This window comes from Populus euphratica, unplaced genomic scaffold (genome assembly GCF_000495115.2).
Source record: "Populus euphratica unplaced genomic scaffold, PopEup_1.0 scaffold500.1, whole genome shotgun sequence".
NCBI classification, from domain to species: Eukaryota; Viridiplantae; Streptophyta; class Magnoliopsida; order Malpighiales; family Salicaceae; genus Populus; species Populus euphratica.
Genome location: NW_011500179.1, coordinates 233,072 through 258,660, shown reverse-complemented (window position 1 = coordinate 258,660; position 25,589 = coordinate 233,072). Strand labels below are relative to the sequence as shown.

Below are 25,589 nucleotides of genomic sequence, written 5' to 3'. Positions count from 1 at the left end.
AAAATTAATCATATTAAAATTCTTATTAATATCCTAAACAATTTTAAGATTAATTAAATAATTTTTTTTACTTAAAAACTCCCTTGATTTTAAAAAAACTATTTTTCTAAAAAATTATTTAATTAAATATTTTAATTAACGCCTAATTCAGATATTATGAAATATAAAAACTTTGAATTAAACATTATAATTCAACCCTAATCCTATTAGAAAAATTTATTCCTGGATTAGTTTAATTTGTGTTTCAATGTTTAAAAATAAAATCAACATTTTATATAAGGGGTAGAATTATAATTTTATCTCAAAAGATAAAATTTCATAAGGAATAAATGATAAGGGTAAATATGTAAATTACACCTCCAAACCCTTTTGTAATAAAATATAAATGACACGAATATAATAATAATTATATCTAAAAACCTAAAAAAGCATAAAGGCTAGAATCATAATTCTGCCCCAACACCTTTTTCTTTTCCTTTGTGTTATGCAGCCTCCAACGTAAGGCTCTTATCTCGTGTTGAAAGGCCATCGATGTTGTTGCTGGATAGGTGCCTCTCATAACTGGTGCAATGCTTGTTACACCTGGTGGGGCAGTAACCCTGCTGCCTCGCTAGCTAGCAGCGTGCTAGCTTGTATGCAAGGTCATGCACGCTAACGACTTGCGTCGCCGCTGGCGGAGGCATAGTGACCTAAAACTCCTCTTGTTTTTTGTTTTTTTTAACATCTACCAGATTCTGGCCAAAATTCATAGAAATTCGACTAGATTTGGAAAAGACAGTATATTTTCATTATTTAAAAAAAAATGAGAAGAGAGTATTTTAGGAATATAATTTTGTACATAAAATTAATTTAAAATTAATATCAATAACAAATAAAACATGCAATCAATAACTCTAATTGTCTAACGATAGCTCTGGTACCAATGTTAAGTTCTCGAATATCATATACACAATAAAAATAATAAAATAAAATTATTTGTGAGTCTCTAGGATTCTATTAGATAAATCTAGAGTTGTTTAAAAATTTATTATCTAAAATTTTGATCTTTTTTAGGTTTGAATAATTATTTAAAGGTTATATTGTCGTAAACTATAAGTCGTCCAATTGTCTTGCCTATAATGGTAATCTATACAAACTAACAGTGAGAAATCTCATAAATCTATATCTAGAAAAAAGAGATTGTTGTGTCTAAAGTGTTAATTCTTTATTATGTAGCTTACATAGTTTTTCTGTTTAATAGACAACCTGTAAAAATAAGAGGTATAACTTTCTATTTAGAGAGATATCTCAAAAACTTTATAAATTAGTAAAATATTAATTTGCTTCTTGAATAATATTCATATATTAATTCAGGATAATTTTAGAAATTAACTCAATCAAGTCCTTACTTAATTTTTCTAGGTTTAGAAATATAATCCTTATATTAATTATATTTTAGTCCTTAATTTCTAAAATATATTTTAATTAAGTTATACTTAATTAAATCATTCGAGTTTAATTTTTGATTAATGATTCTTAATGTGTATGACTCATTAGTTTCCTAATATGTTAAATAACTTTCTATTTAATAGGAAACTAATGAGTATGAACCAAATAATTTAAATAGAATAATTTAAATAACTTTCCTAATATGTATGATTCTTAATGTGTATGAACCAAATACAAATGATAATTCTTATTAAATAGAATTAAATAAATTAAATAATTTAATTTAATATCAATTCAACAATTAATTAATTTATAGTTGAAAATCATGTGCATTGTTTAGTAACATGTTATGATCCTTTAAATATTAAAAAGTCATTAGTTGTTTGACTTAACTTTTTAGTTATCAATTTCTCAATGTACTTAATATCTTTTCATCAATAATATTTTGATTTAACATTAAAGTATGGAATATGTCTGTCATATTAAGTTATATTTGTTCTCTACATAATAATTATTGATCGTTTAAATAAAATTTGAAACTCTTTTCAAATCTCATTCCATTTTGACCAAGGATTCTCAATTAATAATATTTGAGAATAGATAGAACATTTTTTCTAATTCACCTAGGATAATAAATCTTCTCATAATTATTCAGGTACTTTAATATAGTTCATGTTATACCCAATGTCTACCTCATAGTCACCTCGATTAAGATAATATATAATAAAATCAAAGCATAACTATATAAGATCACTTAGTGATATTAAGTTTAAGAATAACTTATATAACCGGCACTTAAATTTTTTCATAGATATAGATGATTTCTCCAAATGAAATTCTAATATATGTTAGTTTAATGTACATGTTTTCTTACAAGTACCTACATATTAGTTTTAAATATTCATTATACCTCAGCTTACGAGAATAATTACTTCTAGGATAATAAATCTTCTCATAATTATTCAGGTACTTTAATATAGTTCATGTTATACCCAATGTCTACCTCATAGTCACCTCGATTAAGATAATATATAATAAAATCAAAGCATAACTATATAAGATCACTTAGTGATATTAAGTTTAAGAATAACTTATATAACCGGCACTTAAATTTTTTCATAGATATAGATGATTTCTCCAAATGAAATTCTAATATATGTTAGTTTAATGTACATGTTTTCTTACAAGTACCTACATATTAGTTTTAAATATTCATTATACCTCAGCTTACGAGAATAATTACTTCCTTTCATAATAATAATAATAATAATAATATGTATCAGTCTCTATAGCTCTAATAAATATTCAGTATTTAAGAAAGCATCAACCAAAAATATTTTAAAAATAATATTTTGATATAATAAGAATCTCATAATTATAACTAATTTATAATTATTTTTACAAAATATTTTAATCTCATAAACTTTATCTTTACTTTATATTTATAAATAAAATATAAATATTAATAATAAATTAAGTTTTTATTAATAATAAATATATATATATATAATAATAATAATATCATATATAACTAACTAATTAACTACAAGATATATTAAATTAATATGTTCAATCAATCCAAACTCCCTCGTGAAATGCTAGTTTTTTATTGTAGAACTAGATTGGATGAAGAATTTGTTTCACCATAATTTACCCCTCTAATATTTTTCACTAGAATTAATTATTATTAATTAATTTTAAAAACTATAATAAAATATCCATGACTCTTTCTGATAATATTTTAAAAAAATTAACTAGCTAAAATATTTTTTAGTTATTTCAGTTAATATTTAATTAAACAATAAAAAATATGGACACAGGTATGCTCTCTACCTAATAAAAACTACTATTAGAGGTTTGACAGAAAAAGGGTATTAATAATAAATATATATTTATATATAAAAAAAATTTCTCCTGGAGCGAGCTGCTGCGTAAAGAAGACTAATGTGATTAGGATTGTAAGTTGGACAATAATATAAGATTGTAACTGAGTTTTAGTTTAATTTACACTAAGCTTTTAATATTTTCGTTTTTTCTAATTAGAAACACCTAATTACAAATCAAACCATGCATCATAAAGTCAATTTTTTGTACATTACTTGTTTTTCAACGAACATGCCAACCTTCACATAGCCAAATTAAATTCACCTTTAAGCGTGGTTTAAAAGGCAAATCACTACAGTGATTCTTGAAAATATTTTTTTTCCGACAATCTAATATGTGATTCGAAATATTAAAATAATTTTGTGCTTCTTTAAACATCAAATATATAATTGTTAGATTTTAAATTTTATTTTTTTAACAAGTTACATAATTTAAAATTGAAATTTATCTACATGTTAATGATTAATTATTATATATTAAAAGAGCTTCTATTTTTCTTTATTATTGTTCATCATCTAATATACCATTATGGATTAGAGCAATGATTATTTTAATTATAATATCATCATCAAATTTTTACTTTAAATAATTGGCCCTTGTGAGCTCAAATTAGAAATCTAATTGTATTTTTTTAGGAATAGTTGAAATAAAAGATAAAGAATTACAATGAAAAAAAAAACAAGTGGAATAGGTGATGGCTTTAAAATTTGTCTTAAAAGTTCATCTTCATCCCCATCTTTTTTTGCTCTTAGATAATTGGTTTCTTTAATTTTAAAAAATTCTATTTTTATACCAAACTTTATTTTCCAATCTTTTTTGTGAGAGGGGAGAGGGAGAGAGAAATTTCATTGGCTTCTAGCATAAAGAGAAAAAACTCGTTATTAACACCTTTTTCTAACCATAAAACAGGTTAAAATTGGTGTCATTAGATTTCACTGGGTGAGAGAAGTCTTGTGATGGTTGTTTTGAACCTTGATATAGCTTAAAAAATCAAATTTAGATTGAGGGTGAAATATTTCCTCTGGTTTGATTTTGTAGTTTAGACCATTTTTAGGTTTATTAGGTTTCATAGGTTGGTTTCTTGGTGTTTAAAAAGTGTTTGTAGGATGATTTGTGGTTGAAATAAGTTAAAAAAAAATAGGTTTTTTGTATGAAAAACTCATAGCCCTGATTTTTTAACCACCACAGAGATGACCAGAATTTGGGCTAGTAGACAATATGTTGTTTGCCACAATAGGTAATGTCTCGTCTAACTTTTTTTTTTCAAAAACAAATCTTCTTTAAATAATAAATAATAAATAAAAGGCCCATGCACGTGGGTCTAGGCTTGAAGACCCATGCATCTGGATTTTTTTATTATTAATATTTTTTTATTTTTTTTAATTAATTAACTTTTTTATATATGTATTTTAAAATAATGCTTAAGTTTATTTATTACTTAATACCCGTTCTTTGTGATTTTAATGTCTCGTCTAACTTTTTTTTTTCAAAAGCAAATCCTCTTTAAATAAAAAATAAAAAATAAAAGGCTCATGCACGTGGGTCTAGGCTTGAAGGCCCATGCACGTGGGTCTAGACTTGAAGGCCTATGCATCTGGACTTTTTTACTATTAATATCTTTTTTCACTGTTTTTTAATTAATTTATTTTTTATATATGTTTTTTAAAATAATGCTTAAGTTTATTTATTAATTAATACCCTTTCTTTGTGATTTTTTTTGTCTTATTTAGCCTTTTTTTTAATAGCAGTTTTTTTTAATTATATTAAGTGTGTTTAATTTTTTATGAGGTTATTTAATTCATCTGTGTGTGTGTATTAAATTTATTTAAAAAATTAAAAATATTTATTTTTTTATAATATTTTAATCATGTAAAGCCTTACATAGTATTTTTTTTTTTAACTTTATTTTGTTTGCTAAATTTTATGTGTTAATTTCTTTTACAAATTAATTTTAATAAAAAACAATTAAACACAATTGGATAAATAACTCATATTGTGCTATTAAATATCTTGATTTATATTTTTCTTTTAATTTTTTATATTTTATTTTTATTTTTTGTCAATTTTATTTTCTATCAAATTATCTTTATCGTATAATCTAGAACACAAAGTAAACATGTAATTTGGACATATCTCATATCCAGATCACTAGTTTTGCATGTTATCCTAGCCTTGCCTGAGGCAATGTTTTTAAATTTTTATTGTTATTTTTGTTGCTTCTTTTTTTATTATTATATTATCAAGTTAATCAAGATTTAACTTAATTATCAACTTTTTGTTTACTTCTTTAAAAACATAATTATCTTCTGAATTTTTTTTTATTAAAAAAATATGCTCCGGTTTATGGCGTCACACAAGCCACAAATCTAGTATATACTAAAATGGCTCTGTCTCTCTCTCTCTCTCTCTTTTTTTACTATAGATGAATCACTCTTCACCATCTCACAAATCACTATGAATTAGAGTAATGATTTTTTTGTAGTTTTTAATTTGATTCTTGAACTTTTATTTTGCATGATTTAGCCCTTTTGAGCTTGAATTAACACTTCATTGTGTTTTTTAGGTGGAAAGGTTGAATTGAAATAAAGATGACTAAAGTGATAAATGCAAGTAAACTAAGTGGCAACTTTAATTTTTTTTGAAAATTTCATTGTAGTCCATCGTTTATTTATCAGTTAGGTAATTGGTTCCTTCAATTCTCACAAATTCCATTTTGGTACCAAACTTTTTTTTTCTCATTTTCTAGTTTTTTTTTTAAGAGAAGAGAGAGGGAGCTCGCCTGATTTCGATGTAAAGAGAGAAAATTTGTTGTTAACACTTTTTCCAACCATAAAACAAGTTAAAATTAGTGTCAACAGGTTCTACCAGATGATGATGGTTTTATGATGATTATTTAAGCCTTGATATAAGCTAAAAAACTAGATTTAGGTCAAGGATGAGAATTTTTTTTTGTTTGATTTTATGGTTTGGATTTTTTTTAGGTTTATAAGGTTGAAAGATTGGTTTTCTTCATGTTTTAAAAGTGTTTGTAAGATGATGCGTGGTTGAAATGAGTTAAAAAAATAGGTTTTTTTGTATAAAAAATACTCATAATCCTAATTTTTTAGTCACTGTAGAGGTGGTTGGAATTTGGGTTAGTAGACAATATGTCATATGCCATAGCGAGTGACGTGTCATCTGATTATTTAAAAAAAAAAAATTAGACAATATGTCATATGCCATAGCGAGTGATGTGTCGTCTGATTATTTAAAAAAAAAAAAACAAACCACTTAAACAATAAAAAAAAATAACAAGCTTAGACGCGTGGGTCTGGCTTGAAGGCTCTCGCATCTAGGTTTTTCCTTTCTCAATATCTTTTTTTTTCAATCAATTCAATTTTTTTTCTTTTTTTAATAATTCTTAAGTTTGTTTTTTTAATTAATATCCCTTCTTTGATATTGTTTTTGGCTGATGTAGCCTTTCTTGAATAACAATTATTTTTAATTATAATTGGTGTGATTGATTTTTTATGAGGTCAATATGATTCATTTATAATTTTTTATACATATTTCATATAGATTAAATTTAATTTTATAAATTAAAAAATTTGATTTGTATATAATATGTCGATCTTGTACTGCCTTATATAGTTTTTTTTCTTTATTTTGTTCAATAAATTTTATGTGTGTCGATTTCTATTACAAACTAATTTTAATAAATAAATTCATTAAATACAATCAGGTTAATAATTCTTGTTGTGCTATTAAATATTTTAATTTATATTTATCTCTTAATTTTTCATGTTTTATTTTTTTTGTCAATGTTTTTCTATCGAATTGTTTTGATCTCATGACCTAAAACGCATGATAGACATGTAATTTGAATATATCTTATATCCAAGTCATGAATTTTGTGTATTAACCCAACTTTGTTTGAGGTAATATTTTTTAAAATTTGATTTTTATTGTTGTTGCTTTGTTTTCTTATCATATTATCAAGTTAATCAAGATTTAACATGATTATTAAATTTTTCCTACTTCTTTAAAAAATAAATATTTCATAAATGTTTTTTTGTTAAAAAAATATGATTCAACATATGGCATTGATTTAGTTTTTTTCTAAAATTTGTTAAGATAATAATGACAATATTCATTCAATTTGAGATTTAAAGTTCGAATCCATACTATTCTTTAATAAAATAGCATATCTATATTCAATTTTATTGATATTATTTATAATGAAATCATAAGTTTTTAACATTTATAAATTGAGTGAATTTGATAAGGCCGTTTACATGTATTCTTAAAAAAATTTATAAGTATATTTGGTAATGCGGTTTGTATGTATTTTTTTTTATTCTTAAAAAAATTTATAAGTATATTTGATAATGCAGTTTGCATTTATTTTTAAAAAAAATTATTATAGATTTTATCCTTTAACTTATAATCATAGTTTCATTTAACTACATTAGTGATAGTTATTCATTAGATAAAAATCTTAGAAAAAAAGATTTTTTTCCATTTATTTTCTATAATCTCACGTTATGTTTTAGTCAACACATAATACTTAAACTAAACAAAAAGGCAACAAAAGCATAAGTTAAAAGAAGAAATTCCATATAAAATTCTATATAAAAACAAAAATCATATAAAATAAAAAAAGAAAAGCAAGAGTTTATTGACATAATGCATCGTTTACCTTGACCTTTTTTCTAATATTCTATTTAATAGTGTGGTAAAGATTATGTACTAAAGTATTTTTTATTTAAAATTATAATAAAATAATTTTTTTGCAGACAATTAAAAAATATCACATAAAATTAGATTTAAAATAAATGTTTTTTCAAAAACACCGTTAAAAAAAAAAGAGCACACAACGGATTTATGATTTGTAATTCCAAGAAACTAACCCCACCATTATTCACCTACTCTCACACACCTTTTCAATACCAAATTAATTACTATTTAAATATAACATAAAATTCAAGCTTTCCTTCCACCATTCCTATTGAGTCCTTCTCTATTCTCTCTTGAAAACACCAAAAAGAAACGCATTGCCATTGCAATCTCAATTTCATTCCATCTATCCCTGTTTGTCTCTCTAGGGCTGTTTTTTTTATGATTCTGAAATTAAAACCCAGAATTCATAATCTAAAATTTCTTTGAAATTCCAACCAAGCTCAAATCTTTCTTCAAACCCCATTATTTTTTTGCCCAAGATGAAAATGGGTTCAATTCAAAACGATGACATCACAAGCTAATAAACGTCAAAATTATTCCACCAAAAACCCACAAATTTTCAATTTTTTTCTTTTTTGGTAATTTAGATTTATGGCATCAGCAAGGAATCTAGTAGTTGAAATAGCAGCAGGAAACGAGAGAGTGAAGGTGTTAACGATGAGAGATGAAGAGAAAGCTAAAGAGGACGATTCACCCTCTGCTAAAAGGTCTAAATTTGAGAGATTTCCATTGACAAGATGGGAATTAGCTGCTGCTCTTGGGGTCTTTTTAGTCTTTTCAACTGGTTTGTTTTGTATCTACTTGACAATGCCTGCTGCTGATTATGGCAAGCTCAAGTTGCCTCGTTCCATTTCAGATCTTCGCTTGCTCAAGTATGCCGCCCTCTTTTTCTACTTTTTTTAATTTCAATTTTCTGGGTTCTTTTTTTAATGCTCAAATTTTGATGGGTTTTAATTTGTTTGGTTTTTTGGTTATTGGGTAGTGTGTGTGGATAGATTATTTGAAATGGCTTAGGATGTTTTTGGGTTCTATTGATTGGTGTTTGTGAATCATAAGGATTTGATGCTAAACAGTCAGCTAAATATTGATATTGATGGAAGCAGTTTTCCTAATTAAAATACCTTGGTTTTGTTGGTTAATTTATTGAGGTACGGGGGTTGTTGAATTCTGGAAGCTGTTTCTAAGTGTAAGGAGATGTTGCATTGATAGATTTAATTTGCCTCTTCATGTGTAACTGTTATCAAGCTTGAAAACCTAAAAGTGAAAGGGTTTTGATGTTTGTTTGTGGTGAAACTCAGAAATGGGATTTAAGTTCTTTCATCCTAGATTACGGTTGTGATCATTGGAATGGGATGAACATTCTTTGTTCAAGAGATTGATGAAAATTTTATGGCAGATTAAGTGTTTTTGTAGATTATTTGACATTGTCTCAGAAATGGAGCGGGAGTTAGATTATCAATTTCAGCCTTATTAGTCTATATAAATTGCTTAGATTTGTAATGTACAATCCGTGTATGTGTTGGTTTTGATCTTCTAATTGTTTGCCATGCATGTTTGGAAGTCAGTTCCTCGTGCTAAGTTGTGTTAAAAACCAAAATGAATTGTTAAGTGGCTAAGCATTCCTGTCAATTACTTTCTATATATCCTTATTCTGACTGTAATATTTTCACTAAATACATTGCTCTTTATTTGCTTCAGAGACAATCTTGCAACATATGTGAGTGAATATCCAGCACAGTTCATTCTGGGCTACTGCTCTACTTATATCTTCATGCAGACCTTTATGATTCCTGGAACAATTTTCATGTCATTACTAGCTGGAGCTCTTTTTGGCATTGTTAGGGGACTCTTTTTAGTTGTCTTCAATGCCACAGCTGGAGCGTCTTCCTGCTTTTTCTTGTCTAAGTTGATTGGCAGGCCTCTAGTTAATTGGTTGTGGCCTGAAAAAATGAGATTTTTTCAGTCAGAGGTACTATTCTTATAATGTGTTGGGAAATAACAATCTTACTACAATCTTCATATGTTTGTTTTTCATTGTATTCCACATTTCTGTAATACCTTTAACTCTTTTGAAATTCAGATTGCTAAGCGAAAGGAAAAACTGCTGAATTACATGCTCTTCTTGAGAGTAACTCCAACGCTGCCCAATCTTTTTATCAATTTGGCATCTCCAATAGTGGACATACCGTTTCATATTTTCTTTTTGGCTACTTTACTAGGTCTTATTCCTGCTTCCTATATCACTGTCAAGGTAAGTTTTTCTACTTATTCCCTGGTTAATCAAACTAAGGTGGCTTATTTTGTGGTTTCTTTTTAAGTCTGACTTATTCATGTTCTTGCTTTAGTGATTACTAGCCCTTCCAAACATTTGTGTTGCTAGTTTTCAGATCATTTCTGGAATATTATATTTGAACTGTGACATATATTCATCAATATTGTACCATTTGGTAATTTGCAAGGAACCTTTTGCTACATGTCATTATTAGTTCACATTGTAGAAATTTGGATAAATAGTGATCACATGGTGGTGGAAAAAAGTTTTTTTATAGGGCCTACAAGCAACGTTCAAGAAAATGATGCTGGTAAAATTGTTATTTGGATAACTGGCATCATCGTGCTAATCATGTTGCTTCTCTTTCCCAACATCAGGCTGGCCTTGCTCTTGGGGATCTCAAGTCAGTTAAGGATCTATATGATTTCAAAACTTTGTCTGTGCTCTTCCTTATTGGATTCTTTTCCATATTTCCTACCCTTTTAAAGAGAAAGCGGATATATGAGTGAAGGTTGTATTGGTGAGGCTCTCCCACCAAAGGTGGCTTAATAGAGATCTCTTGACTGTTTGCTTAGAGGATCTGAAAAATGCCGCTGGGTGGCACCCTTCTTTTTGCCACAAAACACAGCAGGACACCTGCTTCGCTTGTGATACACATGGATTGATTAATTCTCCCCTATGACAAAGATAAAGATACTAAAGTCATCTATCTTCTTTATAATCTTTTTTTTTTTTCATGTAATGTTGATTCATTGATCTCCCAATGTGGATTATTTATACAGTTGGTAGCCAGCAATGTTCTAGGAAGCTGTTGTAGTAATCCTCCTTCGTGATCTTTGAAAGATTAATTCTAGGTTGTATTGCTGTTGATTGTAACAACTAAGGTAGCATTGACAATAGGATTAATGGCTTTCTGGTCTTGCCTATTCATATCAGCAGAAGACTGAGGCAGAAACACAAGCACTGGTCATGAAATGCAGGCTAGCAATGCTGAATGGCAAATGTTATGAATGCAATAACTCGTGTAAGAACCGGATATAATTCAGTCCGGTTTACCTGAGGGATGCAGCAAGTCAGGAACCGGCTGAAGGACTTTGTAGAGTCCTTTTACCAGTAACCTGGCTCAGGTTTCTGAAAACTGAAACGCAATCGAGACCTCCCCACCCGATGGTAATTTTCAGGTTGTAAAGTTGGAAGACTTGTCACGTTAAGAGAAGCATATTGATTCCTCGTGATTCGTTAAGGATTGAAAACATAAAAAAAAAAAAAATCTCCTTTGATTTGACCAGAAAGCTGGTATCTCTGAAAGCTTTGATCTGGAAAATAAAGGAAGAACGTCCATGTGATAATGTTCCTGCCATCTGTAATATTGGAAAAATGAACAAGACTTCAAATTCAATCCACTACTATCAGTAAGCAGTGTTTCATCTTATTTGATTAGCAATCTAGCACACATTAGAGAAGCCGAGGGTCATAATGAGAGAATGGAGCTTCACATTCACCATTACCCAGAGAATGAAAAAAGAAAAGAAATTGCAGAGAGAACGAGAAGAAAAGAAGCAAAAGGAAGCATTTAAAAAAAAAGAAAAACATTAGACTGTAGAAGGTTCTCTCTATCAAAGTAGACGCAAGAACAAAAGAAGTCTTCTTTCCTTTAAATTCCAATCGAGGCTCGTCAAATCCACAGAGGCCCTGCCCATGTCCCATCTACATGTAACGGTAAGAGCTAAGACAACAGGAAAGCAAGCAGAGTTGAGATCAGCCACTTGGCCCAAAAATTCATAAGAGCTGGCCATTTTACGACTTTCGCAACAGTTGCAATGGAAACACCAGAGAAGTCAGAGGAAAATAGGAAAATAAGCTTCTACTTAAAAATGTATTTAAGATTATATAACAGTCACGATTCAAAATATTTGTTATTTAGAACTATATTAAAATTAAAAAAAAATTATTTTTAATACTAGCATATTAAAATAACTAAAAAATATGTAAAAATATATTTTTTTTTAAAAAAATTCAAAATTTAAGATATTAAAATAACTAAAAAATATGTAAAAAAATATTATTTTAAACAAAAAAAATTCAAAATTTAAGAGCACGGGGTCCAAACCACGTTCCCAAAACACACCTTTAATGATCAAGAAATAAGCTGCAGAGAGATAACAAAGAAGTCAGAGGAAAATAGGGTTCTACCTAAAAGACTTGCAAAATTCAAGTAGACAATGAAATTTGAAGTCTTTATCCATTAAACCACACGAAAACAAACAATCATCGGCAGTTTGCTATCAAGCGTGTATTCATGTGTTACAGCATGAAGGATCGGCTTGGTAGTTTTTTAAGCATCAGTAGTTGTAGGTAAGGTTGTCAAAATCATGATTTTAACTCGTAAAATCGTACAATTTTACGAGTTAATACATGTTATCGTGTTAAATCGGGCTACAAACTCGAAAAGTAATGAACTCCTATCAAATCAGTGAAATCGTTGAAATCGTGTAAAATCACGATTTTAAATCCGTTTTCACGAGTTTATAAGGAATATATTATATACTGTATAGTAACCGCACGGCTGCACCAAAAAGTCAAAACCCAGCGTTTCTCTTTCTCAAAGTGCCTCCTTTTCTCAAAATGTCTCCAGTTCAGTGTTCCAAAATCCAAACTTTCAAATTCAAATCTCTGCAATCTACCTCCCTTTCACCTTCATAGTTCAGCCATCTCTCTTTTTTTAACTATTCTCCAAAATATAAATCTCCACTTACTTGTACCTGGAAGCAAATCAATTAATCTGGGTGGAAAAAAATTATGTCTGCAAATTGTAACCTATCGGTGAGTAATCTGTGATCTACAACTTTGAAATTTTTTTTGTTGTCAGGTCATGTGGTTATGTTGTGCTGCAATTTTTGTGTATATTCATAAATTTGTAAGCTACGGGAGTGATGGATGTAGGCTTATGATTGAGAATTATAAGCTTTTTCTTGATGGTTTTATGCACGGGAAAGAGATTAAGAGTAGTTCTTTGATTTGGGTAAATGAATAGGAAGAATGGGTGGGCTTCGATTTTGAACTTGTTTAGAAAGTGATAGGCAAAAATTACTCTTTGTTGAAATCCTTTATAAAATACATGGATTTGCTTAGTCAGTTTATTGTCAGCGACTCGTAGCCTAGATACCGCTGACAAAATTGCAAGCACAAAACAAATTCGATTTATAAATTTAATCCAGGGACGAAGTATTGAGGTGGGGAAAAGAATTGTTGATGTTGCTACTTCTATGTAAGAAGTTTCTGCAGGGTGAAGTCGTGAATCAGGCAGAAGATTTGAAAAGCCATAAAAAGAAAAGGAAAGGTAAAACATAAGTTAATTATAATGCAAAAATTAAAAAATCTCTACTGTCATCAGCATCTTGACAGTTGCATAATAAAATCAATTGAAGACATGGTCTGTAAATGGTCTTTCTTTGATTTTATTTGTGTTTTATACATCTAAATATATTTATATTTAGCTTAACAGCCAATAGATTAAAGAAGCATTGTCGAAAGTTAATTGAATTTTAGACTGCATTGAAATAATTCTCCAATCTCATGATCATCCTAATCAGTGGTACAATTACAATTTGCAGAGGTTGGTTGGCTGTGAATGCATAGAAAATGATTTATATATAAATATGTTGTTTCAGTACTGCCTTTTTTTCTTTTTTTTTTTGCTGCAACACCAACACAAAACACCCTGTCACACCTACCCCAGCCTACAGATTTCAAAGCACTATCTATACTCCAAGATTGTTTCAAAGCACTGTCAATAAATAATTGATCGAGATCAAGAAGACATGAATAAATATGGGAGATCTTATCATAATTAACCAATAAATACAGGGATTCACCGGTTTGACTTACTATTGCAAAGTTGCTCTTAGCTAATTGCTTTTCATTATCTTGATTTCATTATCTTGATGATATATGTTTCTTGAAAGAATATGTTTCTTAAATTTTATGCACTACTCTTCATTTAAACAAAAATCTTTATGATTTTATGATTTGTTTTTACAATTTGAGTTTATTTTGTATTTTCGTGCTATATTAAAAAATATGTTTTTTTTTTATTTATATGGGGTGTCCGGGCCAGTTTACGCGCACCACGACTAATCCCCACGACCCACTGAACATCCTGCAAACCCAGTGAGTAGGTAAGGCACCGCGGGGGTGACAGGCGTGCATGGTGAGGTTCGAATCCAGATGCAGAGGAAGGGAACAAACCCTTCCCACCATTAGATCAGAACCTCACTTGCTAAAACATATGGTTTTAACCATATTGGTTGTAGCAGAATAAAAGACTTAATTTTCCATGTGGATCAATTAATTCACATGTTATTCTTAGCGGTTAGCAAAGTTAGTAGGTGGCTGTTAATAAAGGAGTTATTAAACAAGCTAAGGGGTCAACTTGCTTATGAGCTCTGTTTACCATCCTCAAATTGATAGGCAAACAAAAAGAGCGAATTAGTGTCTAGAAACCTATTATAGGTGCATGAAAATGCACAATCCAAAAAAGTGGCATCAATGGCTATTTATTGAACAATGATGGTACGACAGCAGCTTCCATTCAATAATTAAAATGTTTATTTTCAGATATTGTTTAGATATTCACCGCTTCAAAGAGAATGATCTAATCAAGAGATTTTCATAGTCATCGTAGCGGAGAAAGTGATTTAGAGGAGAAGTACTGTGGATCAATTTTTACTATTACACTTGAATGTATTTAAAATTACAGTAATTGTTGTTATAACAAAAAAATAATTTTATAAAAAATATTTTTAATTGTAATTGATTTAAAAATATATATATTTAGTTAAAATTATAATTAAAATTAAAATTAAATAAAAAATAATTTAATGTGTTTGATTAAAAATTATAATTTAATTTAATATTATGATATAATTACCTAAAAAGATTTTATTCATAATATTAATGAATAATTACATGAAAAATAATCTAACAACCAATAAAATGTCATGGGATACATGTTCAAACCCATTGAAAAAGAGTCCCACTAAATAATATTGACCAAACTTGAGTTTTTATACAGACAATTAATGGCTTTACAACTGCCCTGTATTTCTAACTCTTTCGTGCCCCCTTCCCTTGTCCCCTCATTTTTTTCCTATAATTCAATGGTTTCGTGTAGAAAGAGACGCAGCCATCACTTTAATTGTTACTGGTCATGTAGCAGTAATGGTTTCCTGTAGAATTGTTGTGCATAGTGAAAAGATGTGAAGAACGGACGAGAAGAGCAACCAAAAAGAAGAGGATAAGCTTATAAAAAAAATTTATTATTATCTCTAGAAAGTTTAACATGTGGTTAAACTTGCAAAAAGTAGTATTTTATTGTTTTTTCAAAATCACGGTCCTACCTTAATACAATAAAATAGTGGAACCCATGTTTTAGATTTTTTAAACATATAGTAACCAAACATATATATAGTATATATTAGTGTGTTTTAAAAAAAATATAAACACGGCCACTTAGACAAACAAACTCTTAAAAAAGCAGGAAATAAAATGAAATAATAAGCAAATAAATGAAGAACTAGAGAGAATTTGTCGTGGGTAATTATAAGTATTTAAAGTTATAGCCTTGTCATAAAAAAATAAAATAAAAAAACTAGCTTTAATGAGGCATTTCAAACTCAATCCATGATTTTATGTTTCCTATCTGATGATTCAAAAAGTTAGAGCAATAACATATATATTGCAATTACCAAAAAAGGCATCAATCCATTTTATCTTTCATGTTTCACTATTAAAGAAAAAGGCAGGCAATAATATTATGATAGCTACTGATATTCCATAAATAAATTAATTAATAAATAAGGGTGAAGGTTAGTCTTGTGGCCATACTGGATAAAAAAATTATGAAGAAGGGTAACAAGACAATTGTCATGGGTTTAAGCCAAGTGGGAAGATCTTGAACATTTCAGTAAGTTATTTTCTAGGTTTAATATGGATTCTTGAGGTCAAGAATTTCTAAAGGTGAGAATAATTATTAGAGCATGAAGGATTAGCTTGGCAATTTTTAAGCAATAAAGGTTGCAGTAGAATAAAAGATTTAGCAGGAGCACATTTTACATATGGATTAATTAATTCGTGTGTGATTCTTAGTAATTAGCAAAGTTAGTAGTTGGTAGTTAATAATGACAAGTTAGCTAGGAATGAAAGGGCAGGACTCTGTATAAATTCTTTTGTATCAATGCATTGGAATATAAGTTAAAATTGATGAACATTTTGCAAAATGTTACAGAATATCTCTCTCTACTATTTCTTATATTTCTCCCTTAAGTTCTTCTAAAACTCATTATTGTTAAGGGTTAACCTTAACAATTTGGTATCAAATCCTTTCCAGTGCTAAGGAAGGTTGTAACAATAGTAACCATGGTGGAAAATAATAAAATCAAGGTTATGGAAAAGCATGGAAGGAAGTTAGATGAACAGATTTAACAATTGCAAGCATTAACAAAGAAGCACAACAAGAAATTTAATCAAGTCAATTCACAACCGGAAACAATCTTAATTATTCTGAAAAACTCAAGAAGTAGAAAGAACTAACACAAGTTATGAAAAATTGAATCCAAATTAAAAGATAAACCAGTGAGGGAACGGAATTCTAAATCAAAGAAATGATGATGTTGGTAATCAAGATGGACCACGAATAACGCATAATGAGGCTATACCAAGAATCAATTTATTAAATTTTTATTAAAAATACTCTAGAAATTAGATACATAAATGTAAAAAAGCTTTTAGGTTAAACTTTATCCCAGTTCAACAGTAGGTTGAGCTAGCATCGTTTTACCTGGATGGCAAGGCAAAGATTTGGTTTGAAGGCTTTTTATATGGTGTGAAGGTTTAATGAGTTGGGATGAATTTACAAGAGATTTATGTATCAGATTTGAAAATAAAGAGGATGCTGTTGACGAATTTAACTCAAATCTTTAATAAGTTCTTTGAATCCTTCTTTACCATCGTATTATATAGTGTCTTAAGAGATTATGTAAGACCAATGTTGAAGATTCTTAAGCCTACAATGTTAGTACAAGCTTTTAAACAAGTTAAATGGTAAGAGCGATCCAATAATATAATAGCGAAAAAGAACAAAACCTTGCAGGAGGTCAATCCAATCAATAACTTTGGAAATACAGAGATATATAATCCCTACTCCAAGCCTTTTTCTCAATCAAAAAATGAAGTAATGGCCAATTCAAAACCAATTGAGACCTTACATGAATGAAAAAGAAGACTAGGTCAATCTTGTTTTAATTGTGGTAAGAAGTTTACACTTGGACACTATTGTACTATTAAAGGTTTATATATGATAAAAGGCTTGGATTAAAAAAATGATAAATTTATGGATGCAATAAGAGATAATGGTAGGTTGATAAATGAAAGGTAGAAGATTAACGAGTATGACATTTCTTTAAATGTCTTGTTTGAGAGTTATATCAATAATACAATTAGGATATTATTTTATTGTTATTGTATAAATATGATTGATAATAAAAGTATTCACAATTTTATTAATGAATTGGTAATATAGGAGATTAGAGCAATAATAAAAAAGACTATTAACTTGGTATGTGGTATGGACTGATTAAGACTTTACTCTCTTATATTGTTTGATTTCATTAAGATGAAACTATTTTTTACAAAACAAAAAAAGATGATTGTACTTAGTAGTATTGTGGAAAAATCTTAATTACAGATCATTATATCATCGAAGTTCCATAAAGGATTGAAGGAGACCGAGTATGATTTTGTTGGATAATTTTTTTTAATAAAAGTTATAGAAGTGATGGAGAAGAAAGAATTGAAGCTAGAAATAAAAATAAAAAAAAACTAATAAAGGAATATTAGTATGTGTTTAAAGAACCTAAATAACTCCTTCAAGTGAGAAGCTTAGACCACAAGATTCATTTGGTTCCTAGGACAAGGCATGTCAATATTAGGACATGAAAGAGTTTTTTCCTACACGATGAGGAAATTGAGAAGTTTGTCTAAGAAATATTACATGGTAGGATTATTCAGTATAGTTGCAGTTTTTTTACTTCTCTGATATTGCTATTTTTTATTTTTTACAAGTAAAGATGTTTAAGGAAGATATAAAAAATACAACCTTCAAGACTCATCAAAGTCACTATGAATTCAAGTTAAAATGCCTTTTAGCTGGACAAATATTCCCGCAATATTTGAAACTTTGATGAATACTATGCTACAACTTTTCTTAAGGAAGTTTATATTAATATTCTTTGATTATATATTCATATATATTTCTTCATTAAAACTACATGTTAATTATTTTATAGTGGTGTTAGAGATATTAAGAGATAACCAATTATTTGCAAAACAATCTAAAAGTATATTTTATGAGTAACAAGTGGGATATTTGAGGCATATCATTTCTAATTAAAGGGTAGCCATTGATCCTAATAAGATAAAAATAAAAGCCTATACCTCATATAATTAAAGAATTGAAAGAATTTCTTGATTTAGTAGGATATTACAGGAAATTCATTAAAGAGTTTGATATGATCAATAAACTTTTTACTGACTTATTGAAGAAGAAAGGATTTCATTGGAATGTTAATTCTTAATAAACTTTTGAGAACAACTCCTATGTTAGCATTGCCAAATTTCAACGAATTATTTATTCTAAAAACAAATACTTATGCTAATGGTTTAGCGACAATATTATGTAAATCTTTGAATGCTAAACATCTAGGATTATCTACAAAAAATAATGGATGGCTATAATAATGGCAATTGACAAATGAAGGCTTTACCTTGAGCATGATCAATTCATAATTAAAACTGGTCATGAAAAATTGAAGCATTTATTAGAGAAAAAAAGATTCATACTCCAATTCAGAAAAAAGGATTGACCGTGTTACTGGGGCTTATAAATCAAATCCTTTATAGAAAAGAAAAGGAAAGTGTTGTAGTTTATGCACTGTCAAGAAGAATGGATAGAGTATTGGAAGCAATCACAACTATGGTTCTTGAATGGAATGAAGATATCAAGGAAACTTACAAAAATGATCCTCTCATACAAAACACCATTATTACACCATTATTGAGAAGATGATTAATTCAAATAATTGGCCAAATTATGGACATTATATTTATATTGGTGGTAGATAGGTTTACAAAATATGAACATTTCATTGCCACTTCTCATCATTTCACTACTTGAGATGTGGCAATGATGTTCAAGGATCATCTTTACAGTTTCCGGGTAAGCAAACATTGTGACTAACAAGATAAGAGTTTTTACAAGTCTTTTCTGCAATAAGTTATTCAATAAACCGGGGGTGAAGTTGCTTATGAGCTCTACTAAACTAGGGGGTCAAGTTGCTTATGAGCTCATATTAGGAGTGAAAAAGTGCCTAGAAACCTATCTTAAGAGAATGGCAATGCATAATCTAAGGAAATGGCATCAATGACTATTTATTGCATAGTAGTGTTACAACATCAACTTTCATTCGTAAATTGAAATGTCTCATTTTCAGACGTTGTTTGGGTATCCATCACCTCAAAAAGAACGCTCTAATTAAGAGACTTTCATAGTAGTTGTAGTGAAGGAAGTGATTCAAAAGAGTAGTGCGGAACAATTTTTACAGTTACAGTTGAAGAAGGCTAGAAAAACAAACTGACACAACAAGCAGACAAAGAAAGAATTGAGAGGGACTTAGCGGTAGGTGATTATGTGTATTTAAAGTAGCAGCTTTATCGTCAAAAAAGCTTGGCTTTAAGGAGGAATTTCAAACTAATTCCAAGATTTTATGGTCCCTACTGATCATTCAGAAAGTTAGAGCAATAGCATATAGATTGCAATTACCCAAAAAAGCATCAATTCATTATATCTTTCATGTTTCACTATTAAAAAAAAAAAAAAGTAGGCAGTAATGCTGTGGTAGCTACTGATATACCATAAATAGATGAACAAGTTACAGCATGAAGGATCAGCTTGGCAGTTTTTAAGCAACAGGAGGAGTTGTAGCAGAATAAAAGACTTAGCAGCAGCACATTTTGCATGTAGATGAATTAATTCACATGTGATTTTTAGTAGTAAGTTAGTAGTTAATAACGGCAAGTTAGATAGGAATGAAAGGCAAAAAGTCCGTATAAATTCTTTTGTATCAATACCTTGGAATACAAGTTAAAACTGAGGAGCATTTTGCAGAATATTGCAGAATCTCTTTCACTCTACTATTTCTTCTATTTCTCACTATTGTTAAGGGTTAACCTTAACAATTATGTCACCCACTTCACTTTTGCGTTCTACAAATAATTCACTTGTACAAAATTAATTTTCATTATTCAACATCAGAAGTCACTATTCAATCTAAACGTTGCCCTGTAAGGGGAATTACAACAATATCAAAAGTAAAAAAAGAACTTCAGTGCATCGAGAGCATTCAACCAAACCTCTCCAGAAAATCCTATGAATCAAGAGTAGATACAGGGTAATCTTGATAGCCAGTGATACCTGTTATCCTTATCCGAGTATTTGGCTGCATAATTGAGTAAAAGCAGTTTCAAGAACATCAGGCAGCAGAAAGTCCTTTCTATCAATCAAAGTAGACAAAAGAACAATGGAAGTCTTCTTTCATTAAATTTCATTTATTAAGGTTTGACCAACATACTCAGGGTAACTAATGTGGCAACTTAAGTGGTAAGTGCCACATTAAGTACCACCAAATCAGCTGGGACTGCTACCGCACCTTCTATATGAAAACATTTGGATACAAGAAGCTCCTTATGCGATCCACCTCAAAACCATGGCCAAAACACTGCTTTTGTAGAAGCACACACAACATGCTTTTGTACATGGAACTATGGAAGAAAGAGAAAACCACCAGGAAATACTAAGATGCCTCCCTTTATTTGTTGTATATCAATGAAAAATTTTCTTCTCATCTTTTATTATGCAAATGATACATGTTCTTTTGTGTCATTTTATTGGCAACAAAACTTCTAATATCAGTTTTCATCAAATACTTCCGAAACGTTCTTTCTTTCAACAAGACATTTAGCCAATGAGTTCTCCAACAAAAGAATAGCCACAGCTTACTCAACTCACTTCAAATGAGTTCTGACTTTTAAAGGTGAAGAGTGTTTCATGCATTCACATAATAAAACTTTTGATGGTTAATGTGCCTGTAATGCTTTAAGTGAAAAACAAAACAGATTTACCTGTCGGTGACCGATATTTCTTCTGTAGTTTTTCTTCTTCTTATATTTGAAGACAATCTTTTTAGCATCTAATCCCTGCAATAATAATACAAGTGAAAAAATTAGGGGCCCAAAGAGAGGCACAGAGAACAAAAATAAAAGTAAAGGCCATCTGAAAGAAAAGATACATATAATCAGACAGTCATGAAACCTACCTGCTCTTCAACTACAGCATGAACAGTAGCATTAGTAACCACTGGTTTTCCAATATATGCACTTGTCCTTGTTCCCACAAGTAACACCTTATTCAGAGATACCTGCAGAAGAATCAAAGACTGAAATTTTAAATCAAGGAAAAATGCAAACCGTGAAAGAAACTACAGCCAAAACCAGATACATAATGTTTCTCTAACAGAAAAATAAGGAATAATCAATTAGATATTTTCTAACATTGAGCCAGAGATGCAAGCCAGTGTGATCCATAAATAGAATCCTTGGTTGATTGTCGGCTTCTTTATTTATAAGAAAGAAAATCACAAGAAATTATAGCGTCACCGAGATTTCTTTGTCTTTTTCTTTTTCTTTTTTTAGTTTTAGGATCTAGAACATGTTAAAAAACTATGTGCAGTTCTCTAACATGGGCGCCTGGTTTCAGGCTTTTCCTTAGAGCTATCTAGACTTCTCCCCGGTTGAATTTTCAGGATGTAAGGGTAATGAAAAATTCTCGCCCGTCACGGAAGCAAATCATTTCCTCCACGTGAAAGATTGGAAACATAAACAACCAGCTAATTGATCTGACCTGCAAGCGGGATGGTTTCGCTAAAGGTGTATTTTTTTAATGAAAAACTCTTTTTTCAGTGTCAGAGGCAATGCCTGTGGTTTAAAAAAGGCATTGCTTTTTGTTCATGGCATGACCGGATACCCATAAAATCCAGTCATGGCCTTGTCCTACATGGCTCAACTGATATTGCAATATCCGGTTCTGCAGTGATTTAAAAACATTATCGTAGGAAATGTAGCATCCTTCTGGATTTTCACATGGCTTATTGAAATCACAATAAAAATGATATGGAATGGAGGGGGGGGCTTTTTTGCATGAGAGAATACTCCCACTGTACAAAATATTGGCAAATGTACAGAATTTCAAGTAACTACAATCACTGGCAGTGATCTGCATTGTCATCATTGTTTGATCAGCAATTAAGCATGCACTTGAGGATGACATTATGAGATTGGAGCTTCACATTCACCATTGAAGAGAGAAGAAAGGTCCTATGGCAATCCCAAATCGAAGCTAAGAGTAGACGAGAAAACAATTCTTACCCCATAAGCAGACAACCCATGCTAACCACGTGAAAGTTGCAACTAGCTTGGAAAATACTTTAACTAATCAAAGATATAAAAGGAAATGATAGCAACCTATACCTTATCATTGACATTAGCACCTTTTAGCCTCTGAATATAGAGCCATCGCCCCGGGATAACAATGTACTGGCGAGATCCTACCTGAAAAAAGAAATGAAGCACAAGCCCCAGATCAAAAAGCAGATAAATTATGCAAAAGTCACTAACGGGGAAACCATAAAAGAACAACAATAAATCTTCTCAAAATCTCTAAATAACTCCACATTACATTCACCATTGGAAAAAAGAAAATAATCAGAGTCGTTGATTAGCAAAATATTAGTCTGCCAAGGCATAAATGGCAGCAAGATTATAGCTTAAAACCAGAAAATCACTTAGCTAATCATAAATTCACACCTGAAACAAAAACTATAACTAAAAACCATCTGAGTAGCCAGAAAATCAATCAAAAAGCACTGACGTCAATCAAAAACACATCTTTAAAGGCCCAAAAAAATAGAATTTCCACTATCATTCAATACTCACCATAACAACAGCAAAAATCTCCTCACGCTTGGGTGGCTCTTCCTCAGCAACCTCAACCACCTGTGTGGCAGCAGGCTCCGGGTTAGCCTCTGAAACGGGTACTTCAGGCTCTGCTTCAACAACAAGAGCTTCAGATTCAGATAACTTGGGGGGATTGGCAAAAAATGTGGGTCTTTTAGAGAAAATAAGAGAAGAGGAGGATAAATTCTGAGTGGTCTTTGAGAAAGACCCAGAATTGGGTTTGGAGAGGCAAAGGGATTTAGAGAGAGGTGGGTTTTGGGCATTGGAGATTTTGCATTGAGTGGTTAAAGAAGAACAGAGAGCTACAAGTGTTGTGGAAGAAGTAGCCATTGTTTCGGAAATGAGAGCAGCGAAAAGCTCTCGCCTTTTGTCCTGTTTCTTATTTAGCTTCGAAGCTGGGCGCTTGAACCGGCTTATCCTATCCGTTTACATTTCAATTATCAATATACCCTTGATTTTTCTATCATTTTCGATGTTGTCTATTTATTTATTTATTTATTCATTCATTTATTTTAACATGAACATTAAATACTTTAGAAATCAAAATAATGATGGTTATGAAATCTTAGATGAGACATAAAGTTTAGCCTAATTGTATTTCATTATTTTCAGTTTTTATATGTCTTTTAGAATTTAAAATGTAATTAATTGTTTATTTTCTATAAACATAAAAATAAACTAATTTTTTTAAATATTTGTGTAATTTATTTATAAGTATAAATGAATCTAATTGGTCGAAGTAATTTAGTGCTCCAATAGTAAATTATTATTTTTTTCCACGACACTAATTTCTAAAAAAAAAATGTATGCTTGAAACAATCTTCGAAGCTTAGGTTTGAATTAATAATTTTATGTTTCATCGGTTGTCAAAAAAAAAGAGATTAAATTATGATAATAGCTTATTTATAGACATATTAAATTAAATAAACAGTTATATTTTTTAGAAAACAAATTTCCATGATGATATATTTTAATAACCTAAATTGAAATGAATTGCACCCAATAATGCTAACAACCATATAATGCGTAATGATATTTATGTAAAAAAAATATTATCATTTCAAGACGATTAATAATTTAAGATACATTTTTAATAACCTAAATTGAAATGAATTGCATCTTCAAAACTCAAAATTATTGCATTGTTTATTATTAATATACCCTTGATTTTTCTTTTATTTTTGGTGTTATTTATTTATTTATTTATTTTAAGTTTATGAATTTGTAAATTTATAAAATATTATTTTAATATATTTTTAAATAAAAAATATTTTAAAAAACAAAAACAGACCGTAATCTTTCAAATCTTAAATTCTAAGTTTTTTTTCATTTATTACACAGTTGATGTAATGAAAATTTATTAGATATAACAAACTTGTTGCTTATAGTTTAGTTTAATACCTTAATTAGTTTCTATTACACGTTGTGTTCTTTTATATTCGTGCATTAAATTAATGTTTCAAGTCTTTGATACCTTAATTAGTTTTAAAAAACATATGAAAAGAGAACTTCATTAATTAATGTAATTAATGTAAAAAATAAGAATAAAGTAAGAAATTTGTACCAATTAGTTGGGGTTTATGACTACCAATATTTGATATTTTTGGAAAGAGCTATTCATTATGTCGAAATTATCCATTATCAATTAGGTTTCTAAATTAGAAACTTCCCTCTAAAGTTTCAAATATTCATCAATTAGGTCCTTCCTCCGTGTACGTTAGATTGTCTCATCGAAAGTACATATTTGTGGCCATTACAGATTGAATCAATGACAAAAACTTGATTTTAATTAATCCCCTTAACCTGCAATTTAAAACAGTATTTAAGACAATAGTAGTAGTTATTTTTGAAATATTTTTATATTGAAAATATATTAAAATAATATTTTTTTAATTTTTAAAATTTATTTTTAATATTGCCGCATCAAAATAATTTTAAAAAATTAAAATAATTTAAAATAATAAAAATTAAAATTTCTAAACAATCTAATTCGAACGCGGGTCAAACACGCCAAAGAGGACCAAAATCGATACCCATTTAGATCTATAAAAAAACACAATTCAGTGAATAATGAAAAATTGTAAAAAGGAAAAAAAAAAAAAGCCACGTAGCGCGTTAGAAGAGACAGGTGTCTCTCAAACGGCGGAGGTCCCAAACATAA

The 25,589-nt window shown here is 29.3% G+C and overlaps 2 protein-coding genes across 4 annotated transcripts; one reads left to right on the top strand and one right to left on the bottom strand.

The window, feature by feature from the left end:
• Positions 1 to 8,274: 8,274 nt before the first annotated feature.
• Positions 8,275 to 11,217, top strand: LOC105111492 (uncharacterized membrane protein At4g09580-like). Its single transcript, XM_011006858.1, has 4 exons — positions 8,275 to 8,903; positions 9,730 to 10,000; positions 10,112 to 10,282; positions 10,681 to 11,217. Exons 1-4 carry the CDS (start codon positions 8,623 to 8,625, stop codon positions 10,810 to 10,812), a joined length of 855 nt encoding a protein of 284 aa, XP_011005160.1. The 5' UTR covers positions 8,275 to 8,622; the 3' UTR covers positions 10,813 to 11,217.
• Positions 11,218 to 20,467: 9,250 nt separating this feature from the next.
• On the bottom strand, positions 20,468 to 23,841 carry LOC105111491 (50S ribosomal protein L21, chloroplastic-like). Of its 3 annotated transcripts, none has more exons than XM_011006855.1 (5): positions 23,408 to 23,841; positions 22,943 to 23,023; positions 21,733 to 21,834; positions 21,539 to 21,613; positions 20,468 to 20,856 (listed from the first exon to the last, which is right to left on the bottom strand). In XM_011006855.1, the coding sequence occupies exons 1-5, from the start codon at positions 23,756 to 23,758 to the stop codon at positions 20,785 to 20,787; spliced, it is 681 nt and encodes a 226-aa protein (XP_011005157.1). In that variant the 5' UTR covers positions 23,759 to 23,841; the 3' UTR covers positions 20,468 to 20,784. The 3 variants fall into 3 exon arrangements, with proteins under 3 accessions (XP_011005157.1, XP_011005159.1, XP_011005158.1); XM_011006856.1 differs by lacking the exon at positions 20,468 to 20,856 and adding an exon at positions 20,937 to 21,178; XM_011006857.1 differs by lacking the exon at positions 21,539 to 21,613.
• Positions 23,842 to 25,589: the final 1,748 nt, after the last annotated feature.

Excerpts from the sequence above, each read along its gene's own strand:
- LOC105111492 (XM_011006858.1), top strand. The coding sequence starts at position 8,623 with ATGGCATCAGCAAGGAATCTAGTAGTTGAAATAGCAGCAGGAAACGAG. Across the intron at positions 8,904-9,729 it reads TCAGATCTTCGCTTGCTCAA|AGACAATCTTGCAACATATG; the intron begins GTATGCCGCCCT and ends TATTTGCTTCAG. Across the intron at positions 10,001-10,111 it reads TGAGATTTTTTCAGTCAGAG|ATTGCTAAGCGAAAGGAAAA; the intron begins GTACTATTCTTA and ends TTTGAAATTCAG.
- LOC105111491 (XM_011006855.1), bottom strand. The coding sequence starts at position 23,758 with ATGGCTACTTCTTCCACAACACTTGTAGCTCTCTGTTCTTCTTTAACC. Across the intron at positions 23,024-23,407 it reads AGATTTTTGCTGTTGTTATG|GTAGGATCTCGCCAGTACAT; the intron begins GTGAGTATTGAA and ends TTCTTTTTTCAG. Across the intron at positions 21,614-21,732 it reads ATGCTGTAGTTGAAGAGCAG|GGATTAGATGCTAAAAAGAT; the intron begins GTAGGTTTCATG and ends TTATTATTGCAG.